This window comes from Euprymna scolopes, chromosome 23 (genome assembly GCF_053919585.1).
Source record: "Euprymna scolopes isolate OS-2025 chromosome 23, ASM5391958v1, whole genome shotgun sequence".
Classification (NCBI taxonomy): Eukaryota; Metazoa; Mollusca; class Cephalopoda; order Sepiida; family Sepiolidae; genus Euprymna; species Euprymna scolopes.
This window is the reverse complement of record NC_136504.1, coordinates 56,322,624-56,343,170: the sequence shown is the minus strand read 5'-3', so window position 1 is coordinate 56,343,170 and position 20,547 is coordinate 56,322,624. Positions and strand designations below refer to the sequence as shown.

General features: G+C 32.7%; 1 protein-coding gene across 1 annotated transcript in view; it reads right to left on the bottom strand.

Moving 5' to 3' along the window:
* Nucleotides 1–20,547, bottom strand: part of LOC145245616 (uncharacterized) — a 125,553-nt gene that overhangs the window by 39,526 nt on the left and 65,480 nt on the right. Inside the window, exons 10-12 of the mRNA XM_080107184.1 lie at nucleotides 13,270–13,398; nucleotides 9,063–9,176; nucleotides 1,739–1,783 (exon numbers count right to left, since the gene is read on the bottom strand). Of these exons, the coding sequence (XP_079963310.1) occupies nucleotides 1,739–1,783; nucleotides 9,063–9,176; nucleotides 13,270–13,398 (288 nt within the window). The remainder of the gene's footprint in view (nucleotides 1–1,738; nucleotides 1,784–9,062; nucleotides 9,177–13,269; nucleotides 13,399–20,547) is intronic.

Genomic DNA, 20,547 nt, shown 5'->3' with positions numbered 1-20,547 from the left:
TTGGAATGTTTCGGACTGTTGTAGCTGCGATGTATATTATTCACGTGTTTCAGACTGGTGTTGATGTTATTAATATATTTTACATGTTTTACCCGTTGTAGTTATTTATATAATGGATGTTTTTGACTAGTGTTATTTCAATTTATATAATTAATAGTTTTCGAAATGTTGTTGCTGCATATAATATGCAGCAACAACAGTTCGAAAATAATTGGTTAGTTTGAAACTTGTTATTGTTGTTATTTACATAATTGACATTTCTTGAAATGTTTAAAATATGTTTGATATATTTTGAATTTTTACATAATTGACATTTTCGAACTGCTATTGTTGTTATTTATTTACATAATTGAATTTTTTTGGCTTGTAATTGTCGTATTTACATGATTGACATTTTTGAACTGTTATTATTGCTATTTACATATTGACATGTTTTAGATTGTAATTGTTGCTACGTACATAATTGACATTTTTGAACTGTTATTATTGCTATTTACATAATTGAATCTTTTTACATTGTAATTATTGCTACTTACATAATTGACATTTTTGAACTGTTATTATTGCTATTTACATATTGACATGTTTTAGATTGTAATTGTTGCTATTTACATAATTGACATTTTTGAACTGTTATTATTGCTATTTACATAATTGAATCTTTTTACATTGTAATTATTGCTACTTACATAATTGACATTTTTGAACTGTTATTATTGCTATTTACATATTGACATTTTTTAGATTGTAATTGTTGCTACTTACATAATTGACATTTTTGAACTGTTATTATTGCTATTTACATATTGACATTTTTTTAGATTGTAATTGTTACTACTTACATAATTGACATTTTTGTAGTGTTATTATTGCTACTTACATAATTGACATTTTTTAAAACTAATCATCTCTGCTAACATAATTCACATTTATTAACTGTCGTTGTTGCTATTTACATAATAGACATGTTTTGAACCGCTAATATTGCTACTTCTATGATTTACAATTTTGAACCGTTATTATTGCTACTTGCATAATTGACATTTTTTGAACTGTCACTATTGCTACTTACATAATTGACATTTTTTAACTGTTATTAAATCTTAATTGTATGAATGCCATTTTTTGAACTGTTATTGCTTCTTGCATAATTGACATTTTTAAACTGTTATTATTGTTAATTACATAATTGACATTTTTGGACTGTTATTTTTTCTACTTACATAATTGATATTTTTTAGAACTGCTTTTGTCTTTAACAATTTTCAGATTTTTGTTACATTTTTAACGTTGCACTAAGAGCACTCTTCAATGCGAGATCTGGCCGGTATTTGAACGCGGAATGAGATCCATTTATTTCAGCAAATGAAATAGATGTATTGACTCATAATTATTAGGATTGAATGCCGTAAGGTTCTACTCAAGTAATCTGCTCTTAAACTTTACTAGCAAACGGAGGACGCACTTTATTGTCTGGAAATAGAAAAGATTGTTTCCACCTTAGGCAGAAAATCGAGAACGAGATACATCGCTTTCCTCACTTGGACGCCAAGGCAATCGGAGCTGTCATGGCAGTTTAAAAGTTGTTCATGCCTAACATTAATTATGTGTGCAGTCGACTTCGGATTCCCCCATTCTAGCCCATCCAAGAAAGTTGACGTAAATTTAAACTTGAGCTAATATCCATTTCTAATCTTTATTTAAAAAAAAACATATACAATGCCAAAGTTTTACTAACCTGGACAATCCCAATCATTAGTACATCTATCATACTTTGGTTTTCCTGAAATGGAAAATATTACTCATTACAAAGGTAAAAAAAACTTAGTATATTCGTCCTCCCTCATATTTTTACTTCATAGTGCCTTAACATACAAAAATGTACTGGTTTTGATGTTTTTTTTTTACTCTTCTATGTTTGTTGATATTTAATTAAAAGAAAACCATAATCTTGTCGGTTGGGAAATTACCGAGTAATTTCCATTTACACCATATTCAAGTATTCTACTCGTAGTTATACTAAACAGTGAGAACATGAAAAATTCATTAATGCAATAAAAACGCCATGTTATACGCATACATGTTATTCGAAAAAAATAAGCCTTGTCATCATTTTGGAGAGTTGACTCGAGACAGCTAACCTTTCAGAATTCCAGTAACAGAATTCTTACCAGAATAGTTCACTGTATCTATGTAAGTCATATTTATTTTACACTAACAGGGAGACCCGACGTTGCCCGGGATTGAATGATGATCAACGAATATTTCACACACTTATATTTTTATTGTCATCCAAATCCGTGAAATCGCCCGGGAGGAAGCTTCACATGCCTCCATGCAGTAACTTAGTACAAAATACCTGTCATTCTACATTGCACTACAGAGCGAATAAAAAAAGCGACCATCACAGACGTCAGTGTTCCCAATGATACAATGCTTAACAGAGCTGAGAAGGAAAATATAAAAAAAAGCATCAAGGACTTATGTATGATATGAAACGAAATTGGAAATTAACAGAGGTTTCAATTATACCAATCATCATAGGAGCAACTGGGCTTATGAAAAATTACTTTAAAAAGTACTTAGCAAGTATACCCGGTAAACCAAGTGCAAGTGCAACAAACAGTTGCACTGAAAGGGACAGCTAGAATCCTAAAAAGATCTCTTGGTTGGACTCACTAAAATAGGGGTAAATGTTAGACATCTAGTTGGATGTCCCATCCCCTAGAAGAAAAAGATGAAGAATTTTTTTTAAAAAAGAGAGAACCTACTGTTTTTTTTTTTATAGAATCATTTTATATAAACTTCTTTCCAGCTACCGAAAATAAAAACATTACGAAATTTACGTGCGAGGTTTGAACCTAGAGATTCAGGATCAGACTATCGATCATAAATTTACATATATAGAGTAAATATAATAAACCAACTATGCAAAACGACCAGAAAAATGACTTCATCGAAAATAAGTTTATTTATTTATTTTATCTTAAATATCATTATATAAATGTATATATGTATTGTTTTTAATCCTCAAAACAGTGTTTCATGGTAAACAACTGATGATCCTTAAAACAATATTAGGACAGATGTGAATTCTAAGTAGCAGACTAATGCAGTGATTGCAAGAGATTAACATATAGTAAATTAAATTAACCCACCAAGCAAAACAACCAGAACAGTGACTGCATCGAAAATAAATTTTGAAGCTGAATTAATCACTAATGTTACGACAAAGAAATGAAGTGTTCGCATCAAGAAATACAGGCAATCAATTTTTTTATTAGATGTAATAAGTCCATTTGTGGAATTCGTGTGGCTTTGTCAAATAGTAGGAAACTTTCACAACAGATATAGAAAGTGTCAAGTCAGAATTAAAAGAAAGTTTTTCTCAAGCTTTTTTAGGCAGTCTGGGAAAAGACACAATAATGTAAGTCAGATATTACGCAACCAGTATTCAAGAAAAAAGGTTTATAAGATAAGTTTATTAGAGTAGTGGATGATGAACAGAAATCTGAATCTCACAGTATTAACGCCGGCTTCCTTCACGGATCAATTCTGGACCCAACTCTCTTCCTGATCTTCATCAATGATTTCCCAAATCACATTCTTAGATCATTCGTAGACATTTATACTGACAACACTACTATCTAAGGCAACCCTTCAAAGCCGTAAATGACCAAGAACTCTCTAATTCTCTCTCTTCTGATCTTGAGCACGTCATGCAATGGGGAAAGGGTGGCTAGTTAATCTTAATTCATCTAAAACTAAGCTTGTATCTTTCCATCATCAACGCTCTGATCTCCGTCCGCCATCAACTGAAATGAATGGCTCTGATTTTAGTAAGGTTCCATGGTTTGACAAGATTCTGGGCTTGACCTTTACTCCTGATCTGAAATGGAACACGTACAGCAAATCTGTTGCGAGAGTTGCTGGAATAATGTTTGGATTGTTCTACTGATCCAGTAGATATCTCACTGCAATTCTCTATCTGTATAAGAACCGAGTACGTCCTACGCTGGAGTAGTGTTGCCACAGGAGCTGCTCGGAGCACCCTATCATGACGGTTCAAAACCGACTTCGCAGCCTAGTATGGGATGTTTTTTATCTTCGCTGCCATCTCTTTATCACAGAAGAGGCGTTGTTGCTAGCCGGTCTCTACTGTATCGTTATTTTTCATGGCAAGTGCTTGCCTGAGCTTCAATCTACGCCTCCCCCTTGCCAAACTTTCACAAAATAAACTATGTGCTGAATGCGAAAAGATTCAATATTGTTACGTGGCAATTCTGGTTTCTGTTTGGTTGCTAGCAGAACGTGGCTCCATTCGCTTGGCCAGTTCTTCTTTCCAGTGTCTATAAGTAGAACCTTCCAACTTTTAGTTAGTGATCATACCCTCGTTTTATATAAAAAATATTACAACATATATATATATATATATATATATATATATATATATATATATATATATATATATATAAGTGAACGTATCTGTGTATCTGTGTGTCTGTGTACATTTCCCTGCGCAATAACTCTGCCAATGTTTAGTCTACAGACTCGAAATTTGATATACAGGGTACTGAGATTTGGGAAAATCGATGTGATCGGCTTTTGGCCTGTGATTTGGCGATTAAGTGGTCAAAGTTCAACGATTTGACCTTTGAGAACTCTACCACACTCCTCCGACAATTTTGGGTCTACGCACTTGAAATTTTAGATATAGATTCCTTGGGCATGGATCTAACTTAATAACTTGATTTGAGCCCAAAACAATGAATTTTAAGGGGTCATAATAGGTGTAAAAGTTAAAAAAAATTGACCTCTGCAGTCTCTTCCAAATTACTCAGACAATTTCTGGTCTAAATATTTGAAATTTTACATAAAGGGTATTCAGAGATTTGGCAAGCTTTTTCATCAGTTTGTGTCGAAAATTTTTAGTTACCAATATATAAATGTATGCATGTATGTTTGTATGTCTGCCTTAAATTTTCTATAGAGGCGACGGATTTTACCAAGATCAGTATCGTTTTAAAGTTTGATCTTTCATACGACAAATATCGAAAAATTTGCTAAAAACATTAATATCTTCCCCTTCAGCTAAGCACTTTTCTACAGGGGGAGGGTCACTTTTTTCGCCGATATTTTTGAAAGTTATCCTCTCCTTTAGATTGTCTAGCCTTAATTTTGAAATTGTCGCTTTCGGTTTGGCGGTCGTCGTAACAGCATAAACGTTAGGTTTTACCCCGTTCTTTTCCTCCTTTGCGGTACGGGTTCGAGACTGCTTTCCTACTACCACTTTTTTTTTTTGCTCAACATACACATCCAAACTCCCGGGCTACGCCGCGCTGAAATGCTAGTATATCTATAAAATGAACGTGTCTGTGTATCTGTGTATCTTTCTGTCGGTGTACATTTCCCTACGCAATAACTCTGTCAATTTTTAGTCTACATAATCGAAATTTGATATACGGGTTACTGAGATTTGGGAAAATCAATGTGATCGGTTTTTGGCCAGAAATTTAGCGATTAAGGGGTCGAAGTTCAACGATTTGACCTTTGAGAACTCTACCACACTCCTCAGACAATTTGGGGTCTAAACACTTGAAATTTTAGGTATAAGTTCCTTGGACATGCATCTAACTTAATAACTTGATTTGAGCCCAAAACAATAAATTTTAAGGGGTCATAATAGGGGTCAAAGTTAAAAGAAATTTGACCTCTGCGGTCTCTACCGAATTACTTAGACAATTTCTGGTCTAAACATTTTAAAGTTTACATAAAGGGTATTCAGAGATAGGACAAGCGTTTTAATCGGTTTCGGTCGAAAATTTTTAGTTACCAATATATAAATTTAAGTATGTGTGTATGTATGTTTGCATGTCTGCCTAAAACGTTCGACAGAGGCGACGGATTTTTACCAAGATATAAAAGGGAACGTATCTGTGTGTTGTATAGGGGTTATATTAGAAGGGATGAATTATATATATATTCGTTGTAGCGTGTTCCTGTTAGTGAGCGGCAGATATATCATTGTTTGTGTGTTCATATTGGAGACATAGACAGGGTATATATAAAGAAGAGACGAGTACATGTAATACACAAGGAGAGAGGGGAGAGGGATAGATATATAGATTGAGGGATAGACATTTATACAGTATGACAGTTCTGGGAGTGTTTGTATGAACATTATCTTTTTTTAACACCTATATTTTTTTAGATGAGGATTTTACGTCTTTTATCATCATGAAGGAACATACATTATTTCTTGATACTGAGAGGGAGGCACATTCCTAAGATGATAGAGACACATTCTTAGATGAGTTTATACACAAGTTCTTATAAATACAGATGAGTGGAACACAAGTCTTATAATACAAATTCACAATACCTTTGTTGTTGATTGACATAACACAAGACAGTTGCTGGTCAATGGCTTCGCATCAAGGAATTCAAAGTTTCTACATTATATCAACTTCTACCTTCGCTTCCAAGGCGGATGTCAGCTCTGTTTGTCCAACCCTGTCCGACCTCTGACTTGTCTCTCTCCCCTGACTGACTCTTTTCTCTCTGCCAAGCTTAACTATATTGAGAACTCATGACGTCATTGCATGGCCAACAATCCCGTGGCCTGATATGCCTCACGTGTCTAAGCATGCATTGTTCCTCACATGTTTAACCTAATTTTCACTTAACCCACTTTACAAATATGTTTAACATTTTCTATTGTTCGGATCTAGATAACCTCAATTTTAATTTCATTTCATTAACACAATTCCTTTTTCAATAACATTACTTACAACGCATTCTTTTCCAATAACATATCTGTATTATTTATTTTAACTTATGATCGGAATTCTCAATTCCAAACCTAGCTTCCCAGGTTCGAATTCTCGGCTATCCTCTCTCACTTACTTATCTTACAGGCGACTGTTCCTTAACATGTATATCTGTGTGTGTGTGTGTGTACAGTTCCCTACGCAATAACTCTGTCAATTTTAAGTCTACAGACTCGAAATTTGATATACAGAGTACTGAGATTTGGGAAAATCTTTGCGATAACCGCAGAGGTCAATTTTTTTTAAAGGGGTCTAAGTAGGGGTAAAAGTTTTTAAAAAAATTGACCTCTGCAGCATCTACCAAATTACTCAGACAATTTCTCGTCTAAATATTTGAAATTTTACATAAAGGGTATTCAGAGATAGGGCAAGCATTTTAATCGGGTTGGGTCTAAAATTTAACTACCAATATATAAATGTATGTATGTATGTTGACATGCCTGCCTATCTTTCGACAGAGGGACGGATTTTCACAAGATCAGTATCGTTTTGAAGCTCGACACTTTAGACGACAAATACCGAAAAATTGGCTAAAAACATTAACTTCTTCACCCTCAACTGGGCACTTTTGTCGCTTTTCCGCCGATATTTTCGAAAGTCATTGCCTCTTTTCGATTGTCTAGCCTTAATTTAAACTTAAGTCACTTTCGGTTGTGCAGTCGTCGTAACAGCAAAGACATCACTTTTTCCCCGCTCTTTTCCTCCTTCGCGGTACAGGTTCGAGCCTGCCTTCCTACAACGACTTTTTTTTTGCTCAACATACACCTCCAAACACCATGGCAACGCCGGGCACCCATGCTAATATATATTAAAAAAAAGAAAGGGTAAACTGAAGAGCACGTGGATTAATTAAAAGCAAATCAATAGTAAAATAAAATGCGAGTGTAAAAGAAACAGAGTTTTTTTATAGTACTGAAACTACAAAATTTAGATGAGCTCAACAATATATAAGTGCATTGATCGATTATTAATTTAAAACTGAGCTTATGGTCTCGGAAACATTTAAGTTATATGCTGAAAAAAACATTTGTTCGCATTGTTTTTTAAAAATGAATTAATTTTTCGTTTTTACATTTATACATTTATTATTAATTGTAAATTCCTCACCAAAAGTGGAAATAAAATAATATCTGTACCAGGCAAAGTAAAATTAATTTCCACTACAAAAATTAAAATAAGCATGCATATATATATATATATATATATATATATATATATATATATATATATATATATATATATATATATAATTAAAATTAAAACAAGCACACACATATATATATATATATATATAAATATATATATATATATATATATATATATATATATATATATATATACTGCTACTTAATTTTATGTATAGAAACCCCATGCCAATCTACAGCAACATCAATTATATGACGTAGATCAACGGTCGGCGACCTATCGCCCGCGGGCCGTATCTGGCCCGCGAAGGCATTTTGATTTACCCGTGAGTTTGATTACCAATTACTCTATTTTTAACATGAGCGACGAGGCTTTTGAATTCAACGAAAGTGCTGCTGTTTTCGTTCTATAATCCACCCTTTATAATGTGAATATTGTGATCGCAAAACACGCTGAAAACCCATTCATATTTATTTTTGCGTAAAATATTAAAAAAAATTAACATAAAACACAAACGGAGAGCTCATTTGACCGACCGACTACAACAAATATTAGTTTGGGGCAACTTTAAAGGAACAATGTCTCTGTCGGCTTTCTATTTCATACCTCACAAATATGTGGGCGTTACCGCATGTGTACGTACGTATTTATGTTTGCAACTATTTTACTCGTATGTATGAGTGTATGTGTTTCGTTTTTGTGTGGTTGTGTAGTTCGTTTAGATTTTGAGTTCGAAAATTCACAATGACCGCTTTATTAGTTCGGAGTGAACCTTGTTTATGCCAAAATATAAACGCATACGCATACGTAACTTTACATGTATTGAGATAGGTAAATAAAAAAAAAATAACCAGATCTAGTGGGTGTGTTGATAATAAATAAAATACAATGCAGAGAGAAAGATATCTTTTTTAAATGTAATATATAATTTTCTTTTAATCTAACAAAATTTATATTGATTATTTTTATTGCAGAAGCATATTAAGTCCAATCGAGATAACGTGTAGAAGAAAAAGACGTTCTGAGAAATCTGACGCAGACACGTATTTAAGCTAAAAGTTTAATGAAAAAGCAGAAAGAACTCACCATATTTACAATAAGTTCCGTAGAACCCTGGCCGACACCTGCAGATTTTGTCGCCATTTGATAAAATCAGGCATATACCTCCGTTTTTGCAGAAGTTTGGAGTACAGTATGCAGCTGCAAGAAAAATATTGATGGGTTACTTGTATTTTATTTTATAGTTAGTCTACATATATTAAAATTGTTCGTACACTCTTGATTTTCAACGAACTTCTAACTTTGAACCCTTAGATTCCTATGTATGAAAATCACCTTGTTTTATGACGTCACAAGTGTGGTTTTCAAACGTGACTAATTTTCACGTGGCTTTACATATGTTTGTTCAAACACACTTTTGGCAACAAAAGAATCCTCAATTCTAATTCTAATCTATTTTTAAACAATATATTTTAACTCGCATTTGCGTTCATTTAACTGACATATTTAATATCCAGATTACTAAAATAATAGACAATCGACTCTTTTCCCGACATGAATAATATTTAGCTATTTCTAATAAAATTAACAATGGACGTAATTTCTAACATTCCAATTTCCATTATTTTTAACACTTGCCTACAGGGTTCGATTCTAGCCTTTTCCTTATATCATTTTCACTTATCTAGTAAGCCTTCTTACTTACATGAGAAAGGGACAACCCTTTCAAGTAACACTAAGATGGGGTTGTAATCAACGTGTGGCAGATAAGAAGAACAAAAAAGTGGATATATTTTTAGACTTAGTTTTAAGATTGGTCATGAATTTTACACCAGCTTTATGACGTTTGGAAAGGATTTTCAGACAGTCAATAGGTTCTGCGACTGCTGACGACAAATCAATAGGTTTTGCGACTGCTGACGACAAGTCAATAGGTTTTGCGACTGCTGACGACAAATCAATAGGTTTTGCGACTGCTGACGACAAGTCAATAGGTTTTGCGACTGCTGACGACAAGTCAATAGGTTTTGCGACTGCTGACGACAAATCAATAGGTTCTGCGACTGCTGACGACAAGTCAATAGGTTCTGCGACTGCTGACGACAAATCAATAGGTTTTGCGACTGCTGACGACAAATCAATAGGTTTTGCGACTGCTGACGACAAATCAATAGGTTCTGCGACTGCTGACGACAAGTCAATAGGTTTTGCGACTGCTGACGACAAATCAATAGGTTTTGCGACTGCTGACGACAAATCAATAGGTTTTGCAACTGCTGACGACAAGTCAATAGGTTTTGCGACTGCTGACGACAAATCAATAGGTTTTGCGACTGCTGACGACAAGTCAATAGGTTTTGCGACTGCTGACGACAAATCAATAGGTTCTGCGACTGCTGACGACAAGTCAATAGGTTTTGCGACTGCTGACGACAAGTCAATAGGTTTTGCGACTGCTGACGACAAATCAATAGGTTCTGCGACTGCTGACGACAAGTCAATAGGTTTTGCGACTGCTGACGACAAGTCAATAGGTTTTGCGACTGCTGACGACAAATCAATAGGTTCTGCGACAGCTGACGACAAGTCAATAGGTTTTGCGACTGCTGACGACAAGTCAATAGGTTTTGCGACTGCTGACGACAAATCAATAGGTTCTGCGACTGCTGACGACAAGTCAATAGGTTTTGCGACTGCTGACGACAAATCAATAGGTTTTGCGACTGCTGACGACAAGTCAATAGGTTTTGCGACTGCTGACGACAAGTCAATAGGTTTTGCGACTGCTGACGACAAATCCATAGGTTCTGCAACTGCTGACGACAAGTCAATAGGTTTTGCGACTGCTGACGACAAATCAATAGGTTCTGCGACTGCTGACGACAAATCAATAGGTTTTGCGACTGCTGACGACAAATCAATAGGTTTTGCGACTGCTGACGACAAATCAATAGGTTTTGCAACTGCTGACGACAAGTCAATAGATTTTGCGACTGCTGACGACAAATCAATAGGTTTTGCGACTGCTGACGACAAGTCAACAGGTTTTGCGACTGCTGACGACAAATCAATAGGTTTTGCAACTGCTGACGACAAATCAATAGGTTTTGCGACTGCTGAGGACAAGTCAATAGGTTTTGCGGCTGCTGACGACAAGTCAATAGGTTTTGCGACTGCTGACGACAAATCAATAGGTTTTGCGACTGCTGACGACAAATCAATAGGTTTTGCGACTGCTGACGACAAGTCAATAGGTTTTGCGACTGCTGACGACAAGTCAATAGGTTTTGCGACTGCTGACGACAAGCCAATATGTTTTGCGACTGCTGACGACAAATCAATAGGTTTTGCCACTGCTTACGACAAGTCAATAGATTTTGCGACTGCCGACGACAAATCAATAGGTTTTGCGACGATTGACGACGGTTGAGAAGTGTGGCATGTGGTGGTGGATGATGGAACGATTCCAATATTTTTCCGATTCCGATATGATTACCGAGTTCGTAATAAATTCACAATTCCAATAGAATTACCGATTCTGGTTCCGATTCTTTATAAATAGTTTACTATAGAGTTGTTATTTTTCTTGAATCCTATAAAACACATGTTAAATCTCAGATATTTTCCTAAACGTCAAACTCCACTTGTGGGGGAAGGAATTATTTATAGCTTTTATTTTTTCTCGTAGTTTAAAAAAAAATCAATAAATATTTATTATTTTATCATTACTATCAACAGCGGAAGATTTTTTTTAAACAAAATCAAAAAAAAAAAAAACACAATTAAAAGAATCGTTTTTTGTATCGGATTTTTCCAGATTCCGATACTCCGAAAAGTTTCGATTTTTTTCAGTTCTCGATTCCGATTAATTGACCCACTACTAGTAAGACACACTTGACGACATTTTCCAGTTAGACAAAGTGTACAGCAAATCGTAGCTTGGGGTTTTGACATCAACTAACGAGCCTGACCAATAAACTAACGACCTGACAGGAAAAACTAAGATATGGACGTTAGCATTTAGAATTTAGAGGATAAGTTCCTACGATGGTGCTACACAAGCGCCCAGAGTGCAACTAATATTTATTTTTATTGTTGTAGTATTTTTCTTTTATACTTGTGAGCCAGTGCACACCCCTTCGACAGTCGCCAAGTGAGAGACGACGACACGGACGTGAGAAGAGAGAATGAAAGAAAAGAAATCCATGGCAAACAACGTTGGCGGTCGGCGTTCTTCATTGGGTGGGATAGCACGTGGGTTTCATAGATTAGAAATGTCTAACCTAAAACAGAATCTGTCTAATTTTTTTCACGAGATATTGTCTACGCGAAAGAAAGGACTTCACAATCTAAATGTTCAGATAATTTATTAATCCAATAAAATAATATAGACATCACTTTTCGTTCGAATTATGCCAGATTTTTTTTTTTAAACAACTGAAATGTTTATTCGTTTTAAAATTATTTTTCAAGCAGTTCGCTTGAAAAATAATTTTTTTTAATTTCATAAACATTTTGCGAGATTAATAAAATACAATATTTCATTAGAATCCTCGTTATATTTAGTTAAATTAATTTAGTTTAATAAAGTAAGAATTCCATTTTTGACTTGATTACTAAATTTTTCATGGTATTTTCAAGTTAAATTCAGTTTTTACGATATTTTTGTTTAGTATTAAGTTGGTGCAGAAATAATGCCGTTTTTTTACGTTCAACTATATATATATATATATATATTTAAAATATAATTATCCACTGACGCGTGTTTCGTCGTCTACGACTCATCAGAGTGGCTGAATGTAGCGAGATTCGAAATCAGGACCCCATGATAAGAAGCCTAAACCTCTGCCACGGGACCATCTCGCTCGACTACAGAATATATCGCGTTTTTATGTAGATACACCAACCTAATAAATTGTTAGGTAATTTGCTAGAATAGTAAAAAAAAATGGAATTTATGTTTGATTAAATAATTCGAAATAAAAAAATTATTTTTCTTTTAACTTATTTAATTTTACAGTGCAATAATTTATATCAATTTGAAATATTTTAAACAGTAAAAGACATATTGTGAATGACCGTTTTAGTAGATAAAATGGCGGCTGATGTCGGCTCACTATAACAAATTCAGTATAGGAGCGGGTGAGTGAGAAAAATCGAGAATAGAAACAGGAAGACAAAAAGTACATGAGAACCCAAATATAACGAGGCATGTTTGTATTATTCAACATTACAAGAGATTAGAAAAATTTGAGTTTAATAATATAATTGGACTTGAAACAACAATACTCACGTATAATATACCGTTCGCATCTTGGTCCAGTGTAACCCCACGGGCAAACGCATATGAATAAGCTTCCATACGGCTTGCACGTACCGCCATTTAGACATGTACCAGGGTAGCAAGAAGAGTGTAAATAAACTTAATCAAAAGAAAAAAGAAACATCGTTTAATATTGAAAAAAGTTGCTTCCATTCAATATGGACATTTAACGATGATAATTTTATTTAACACTGATACGTAATCGACCGAGAGAAAGAGCCTCTTTACAGGTGTGAGGACGTGTCTAACAACGGCGTTCACAAACAACTAACTAATTTTATATAAATAAACATTTCACGTCTTTTGTAGAAAAAATTGAAAAAAATGAACCTAGCGAAACACTGTTAAAAAATATAAAAAAAGGTTTTAGGGTTAAGCTCTCCACACTGTACGCACAAATACTGAGTTTGTAAATTTGTAATGCCTGCCTTTATATACGTAGGATGAGCTAAAACGTATGGGTCCAGGTTTCAACGTTGAGATCGTTAGGTTAGGTGAGGGATCGAGATTAAGCTAGATTTAGGGTCCAGGTCTCTACATTGAGATAGATGCGTATGGCTAGGTTAAATTTAGAGCCTAGGTCTTGACGTATGACATACGTATGATTAAATTAAATTTAGGATACACGTATCTACTTTTAAATAAATGCGTAAGGTTCAGCTAAATTGAGAGTCCAGGTGTTTACGTTGAGATAAATGTGCAAGATAAGGTTAGATTTAGGGTCCAGGTGTCTACGTTGAGATAGATGTGCAAGATAAGGTTAGATTTAGGGCCCAGGTATGTACATTGGGAAAGATGCGTTAGTTTTGTTTAATTTAGGGTCCAGGTTTCTTTGTTGAGATAGATGCGCAAGGTTAGCTTAAATTTAGGGTTCAGGTCTCTATGTTGAGGCAGGTACGTACGATTGGGTTAAATTTAGGGTCCTGGTCTTTACGTTGAGATAGGTACGTAATATTAGGTTAGATTTAGAATCCCGGTCTGTACAGATAAGATAAGTTATCTGTCCTAAAACGTTAGAAAGTCCTAAAAATAAGGGATCATTGTATTAATATTTATATTAACAATCATTGCATAAATATTTATATTAAAAATGATCCCCTACTTTAAATTTTTAAAATAATTTTTCGAATATTCACACGTAGTCGCCTGAAAAGCGGAATCTCATGTTTTGAAGGGGATAGTTAAGGGACTCTATCTGCTTTTAAATATAGATATAATTTTATTTTTAAATTGACAAACTTAATGTTTTCCCTTTATATATATTCTCAAAGATCTTTATTTTGTGCTATTTTTCCATTCATACATTTATGCCACATTTCCCTAGTTTCTCTCATCTCCCCTTCAGAATGGTTCTAAAATCTAGCCATTAATTCACGTATAAATGTGGTGCCTGCGTTTTGCGGATTTCGTTTTTAATTATGTTGCAAATATTTTTTTCTGATACTTGAGGAGAATTTATTCGCCAATATTAAATATTAAGGTACGCCATTATTGTGGTGTTTGATTTGTAATATATCATAATAAAACTAGCTGATAAAATTTAAACGTCTTCTGCGAACCCAACCGCGTCAATATAATTTCAAAATTATATAGCGAAAAAAAAAAACACGGAATATTTTGTATATTAATAATATTTTATGTTGGGTAAGAAGTTAAAATATAGTGTTTTTTTTTTTTCATTTTTTGTTTCGAATTAGCGGTTTCTCTCTTATAGATAAAAAAAAAAGAAGCATCTTTACAGGGGAATATTTTACGTTACATCAGCCAAGGAAAATAATAAAATCTCAACAAATAATTTCTTTTTAAGAAACAGATTTATTGTAATCCAAAGATATAGCTCAATGATGGAGCATTCGACTATCGATCTAATGATTTCCTGTCCAAGGGCAGGTGTACTTCATTTTGTTGCAATTTTTTTATTAATTTGTTAAATTTACGATAAAAGAGGACTACCATTTAAAATCGCCGTAAATCATTTATTCGTTTGCATATTTTAAAACTAAACATTAATCAGGAATGACTTTTCCAGGGCAATCATTCAAATATTAGTTGACGTGATACTGCAAATAAACACAGGCAAAATGTGATGAACGATATTCTTTTTTTTTTTCAAATTAGTCAACCGCGAACATTATTTCTTGTAGCATATATTCAATAGAGGATTGGTTGTATAATAATACATGCGCATGAATTAAAATATAACGTTTAAGCGTAATGTACGACCGGACAACGCCGAGCGACTAGAAGTTAATAAATACATATGCACCAATTCATAAATAAATACATAAATATTCAATTTCATTTATAAATATAACCATATGAATTGATACATAAATATTCAATTTCATTCATAAATATGTGTATATGAATTAATACATAAATATTCAATTTTATTCATAAATATGTGCATATGAATTAATACATAAATATTCAATTTCATTCATAAATATAACCATATTAATTAATACATAAATATTCAATTTCATTCATAAATATATACATATGAATTAATACATAATGCATAAATATTCAATTTCATTCATAAATATATACATATGAATTAATGCATAATACATAAATATTTCATTTCATTCATAAATATATGCATATGAATTAATACATAATGCATAAATATTCAATTTCATTCAAAATATATATACTTATGAATTAATACATAATACGTAAATATTCAATATCATTCATAAATATATACATATGAATTAATACATAATACATAAATATTCGATTTCATTCATAAATATATACATATGAATTAATACATAAATATATAAATATTCTATTTCATATATAAATATGTGCATATGCATCAATTGTATACTATATAAATATACAATTTCATTTATAAATCATACGCAATTATTAATTCAAATGCAAAAATGTTCCTTTAATCATAGATACGTACATTTATATTAATTCATAAACACATAAATATTCCTTTCGCTTATAAATACAATATATATGTGCATTAATTCATAAATACATATATGCATTAATTTCATTCATGAATACATTAATTTTCAAATACATAAGTATTCATTTCGTTCATAAATACATACATGCGTATTAATCCATGTATAAATGTTCATTTCGTTCATAAATACATACACGATTAGTAATTCATAATTATTTAAATATTTATTCATAAATATTCATTCATAAATACATACCTATGTATTTTCTTTCATGAACGTCTAATTAACATTTTGAGTCTTATTTTAATATCTATAATTTTAAAGTTAAAAAATATCGTGGGCGGCAAACGTAAACGTACACGCGTTATTATTTAGTAATCTCTTTTAAATTGACTAAATTTGAAAGAGTTGGTCTCTAGGAATTCTAGAAATAAACAAGCTAGTACACCACTAAGGTTACCCATAGAGCGTCTAAATTTTTGTCTGTAGTAAGAATTATTGAACTGAAAATAAGTTATATCGGTGATACGTTTTATTATTTGTATTAATGTATCCGAGGAAAAAGGTAGATCGGCTTTAATTTTGTTTAGGTGCTTGTGGAGTAGATTAAGCCATTTTTTGGTAGGAATATTGGTGTATAGGGAAATTATGTCTAAACTACGCATGGTTTTATTTCGTATATCCATATTTTTGTATTTTATTTAATAGGTCGCCGGAGTTTTTAAGATGCGAAGTGCTGATAGTGCACATTAATGGAGTTAAAATCTGGGTAATAGCTCGTGCTAATTTTAACATTAAAAACTACCAAAACCCTCATAGCCGACGCTGGTATATATTCCATCCCATGTAACAATTGTCAACAAGCATACATAGGTGAGACACAGCGTAAATGTAAACTAAGACTTTACGAACACAGAAGAGATATAAAGAATGGTAACGCCCTAAATGCACTCTTTTGCCACTGTGCGGAACACGATCATTCATTTAATTTAGATCATGCGAAAATTTTCCAATACGTGATAGATAGATCTAAAAGAAGACTTTTAGAGTCAACACTAATATTAAACACTAATACTATTACGCAAAGGAAGGGCTTCTATCATTTAGCCCCTAGTATAGGGGAAATAATAATCAAAGAACAAGGTATAAAAACAGATCCTGTTTAACCGTTTTTCCTTAATCCTTAAATAATTTAAACGAAATGAATAAATTTAGAGAGAAAAAAGTGTACATATTTATTCAACGTATCTTTAAAAGTGTATATATATAGATATTGAACAACTCAACCTTCCCATACACACACATAGTTTCCTTCCCGATATGGGTAGAATTCTAACACTGTTTCATTTTCATTTTCATTTTCGTATGGTCTATGATCGTTTTCGTTTTTTGCATTTTTCCTTTTAATATCCTGAAGATGTCCTCTGCAATAGGGACGAAACGTTGATCATTTCATAAATTCATTCGGTTTTTCTTTTTTCAAAACAACATTACGTCAACCATCGCTGGTTGTTTTATTTTATTATATATATATATATATATATATATATATATATATATATATATATATATAGTAGTAATCCAATTTTAAGAAGCACGGAGAAAACTGAATTTAAAATATGAGGCTAGAAAAACGACCACGTGCGTATCTGTATTTTTTTAAAATACACAAAATTTATTTATTTAAAGTTTCATATTTTCGGCTTACAAAGCCTTCATCAGGAATTTTCTTTTTAAACAATACAATATATATTTTTTCTTACGTGCCATGATGTCGTTCGGCAGAGTTTGTTGGTTGAAGGTAGATATTGTGTATTGTGTGTATTGTCAGTCCAGTGGAAAGTGCTGTCCATGCGCAAATGGGTAATTTAGTAGTAATCTATTTTTTAGAAGCACGGAGAAAACGGAATTCAAAATATGAGGTTAGAAAGACAATAAACAATCTCTACCTTCAACCAACAAACTCTGCCGAACGACATCATGGCACGTAAGAAAAAAAGATAAAAATATATTGTATTGTTTAAAAAGAAAATTCCTGATGAATGCTTTATAAGCCGAAAATTTGAAACTTTAAATAAATAAATTTTGTTTATTTAAAAAAAAATACAGATATGCACGCGGTCGTTCTTTCTAACCTCATATATATATATATATATATATATATATATATATATATATATATATATATATATATACATATATATATATATACATATATATATATATATATATATATATATATATATATATATATATATATATATATATATATGCGTCTGGTATTTGAGAACATCACTTATTTCATCTCTTTTATCTATTATTTAATCTTTTAATTTGTTTCTTTCAGAAAATTAATTATGGCGGATATTAATATAACTCAGGAAATGAAAAGACAGGCTGTAATAGTTGCAATAATGGCAGAACACAGTGATTTGCAAATTGCACAATTTCTAAAAGTTGCCAAATCGTTTGTCTTTAAAGTTCGCAAAGAATTAGAGGACAAAAATGGCCCAATTTCTCCAGTTGCTAAACACAAGAAGCATCAACAACGCTCTGACAGCATAAGAACACCTGAATTTGTTCAGAGAGTTCAAAACATCATTGATGAGAGCCTTCAAAGTCAATGAGGTCAATTGCAAAAGACCTTAATGTCTCAGAAGCCACAATTCGTAGGAATTGTCATCCAAATCTTCCATACAAGTTCAATGTGATGAAGAGAGGCCAGTTTTTCTCTGAGACCACCAAAGAAAATCAGTTGGTAAGATCCAAAAGGCTTTTAAGCAAACTGAAACATCCTGCTGAGCAACACATTCTTTTTTTTTTTTTTTTCAGATGAAAGAAATTTTGACCAAGACGAAAAGATAACCGAAGAAATGACAGATGGCTATGTGCTGACCCTTCTGAAGTTCCAAACGTCATGCACACAAAATTTGCAGCAACTGTTATGGTTTTGGGGGTGGTTAGCAATGAGGGAAATGTGATGCCACCACATTTCTTTCCACAAGGACTAAAAATCAATTCTGCTGCTTACATTGAAGTCCTGAGTACTGGTGTGAAGCCTTGGATTGATAGAGTAAGAAACGGAAGGCCCTACATCTTTTAACAAGACTCTGCACCGGCACATAAGGCTCAGAAGACACAAGAATGGTTAGCAGAGAATTTCCATGATCACATTACCCCCAATTTGTGGCCTCCAAGCTCTCCAGACCCAAATCCGTTGGATTATTATGTTGTTGAGACAGATGTTAATAAACATCCTCATAACACTAAAGCTTCTTTGAAAGCATCAATAGTCAGAGTAATGCAGGACATCGATGAGGACCATCTTAAACATGCCTGCCAACGGTTTAGGTCTCGAATAGAAGCTGTAATTGATGCTGAGGGCGATTTTTTTTTTTGGAATAAAGTTAAAAAATAATATTTTAGTTTATGTACAGTAAAGTGACTTTTTGTAATACCGATGTTTTTGTTTGTCTTTTTGATTACTTTCTCAAACACCAGACGCACCTTGTATATATATATATATATATATATATATATATATATATATATATATATATATATATATATATATATATATATATATATATATATATAATCTTGGTAGTTTTTTTGTGTATATCCGTTAGAAGCGTTGGGTGAAATTTGAAGAATAAACCATGTATAAATACATTTGAAGCCAAAACTGCAGCGCGAACTTTTTTATAAAATAAACGGGTGTTTATTTGTTAAAAGTATTTTATAAAAAATTTCGCGTTGCTGCTTTGGCTTCAAATGTATTTATATGTTTTATTCTTCATATATATATATATATATATATATATATATACATATATATATATATATATATATACGTATGTATGTATGCATATATATATATATAAGTGAACGTGTCTCTGTGCGTGTGTCTGTGTGCATTTCCCTACGCATTAACTCTGTCAATTTTTAGTCTACAGACTCGAAATTTGATATACAGGGTTCTAAGATTTGGGAACATCAATGGGATCGGTTTTTGGCCAGAAATTTGGCGATTCAGGGGTCAAAATTCAACGATTTGACCTTTGAGAACTCTACCAAACTACTCAGACAATTTTGGGTCTATGCACTTGAAATTTTAGATATAGGTTCCTTGGATATGGATCTTACTTGATTTGAGCCCAAAACAATACATTTTAAGGGGTCATAATAGGTGTCAAAGTTTTAAAAAAATGACCTCTGCGGTCTCTTCCAAATTACTCAGACAATTTCTTGTCTAAATATTTGAAATTTTACATAAAAGGGAATTCAGAGATAGGGCAAGCTTTAATATCTTCCC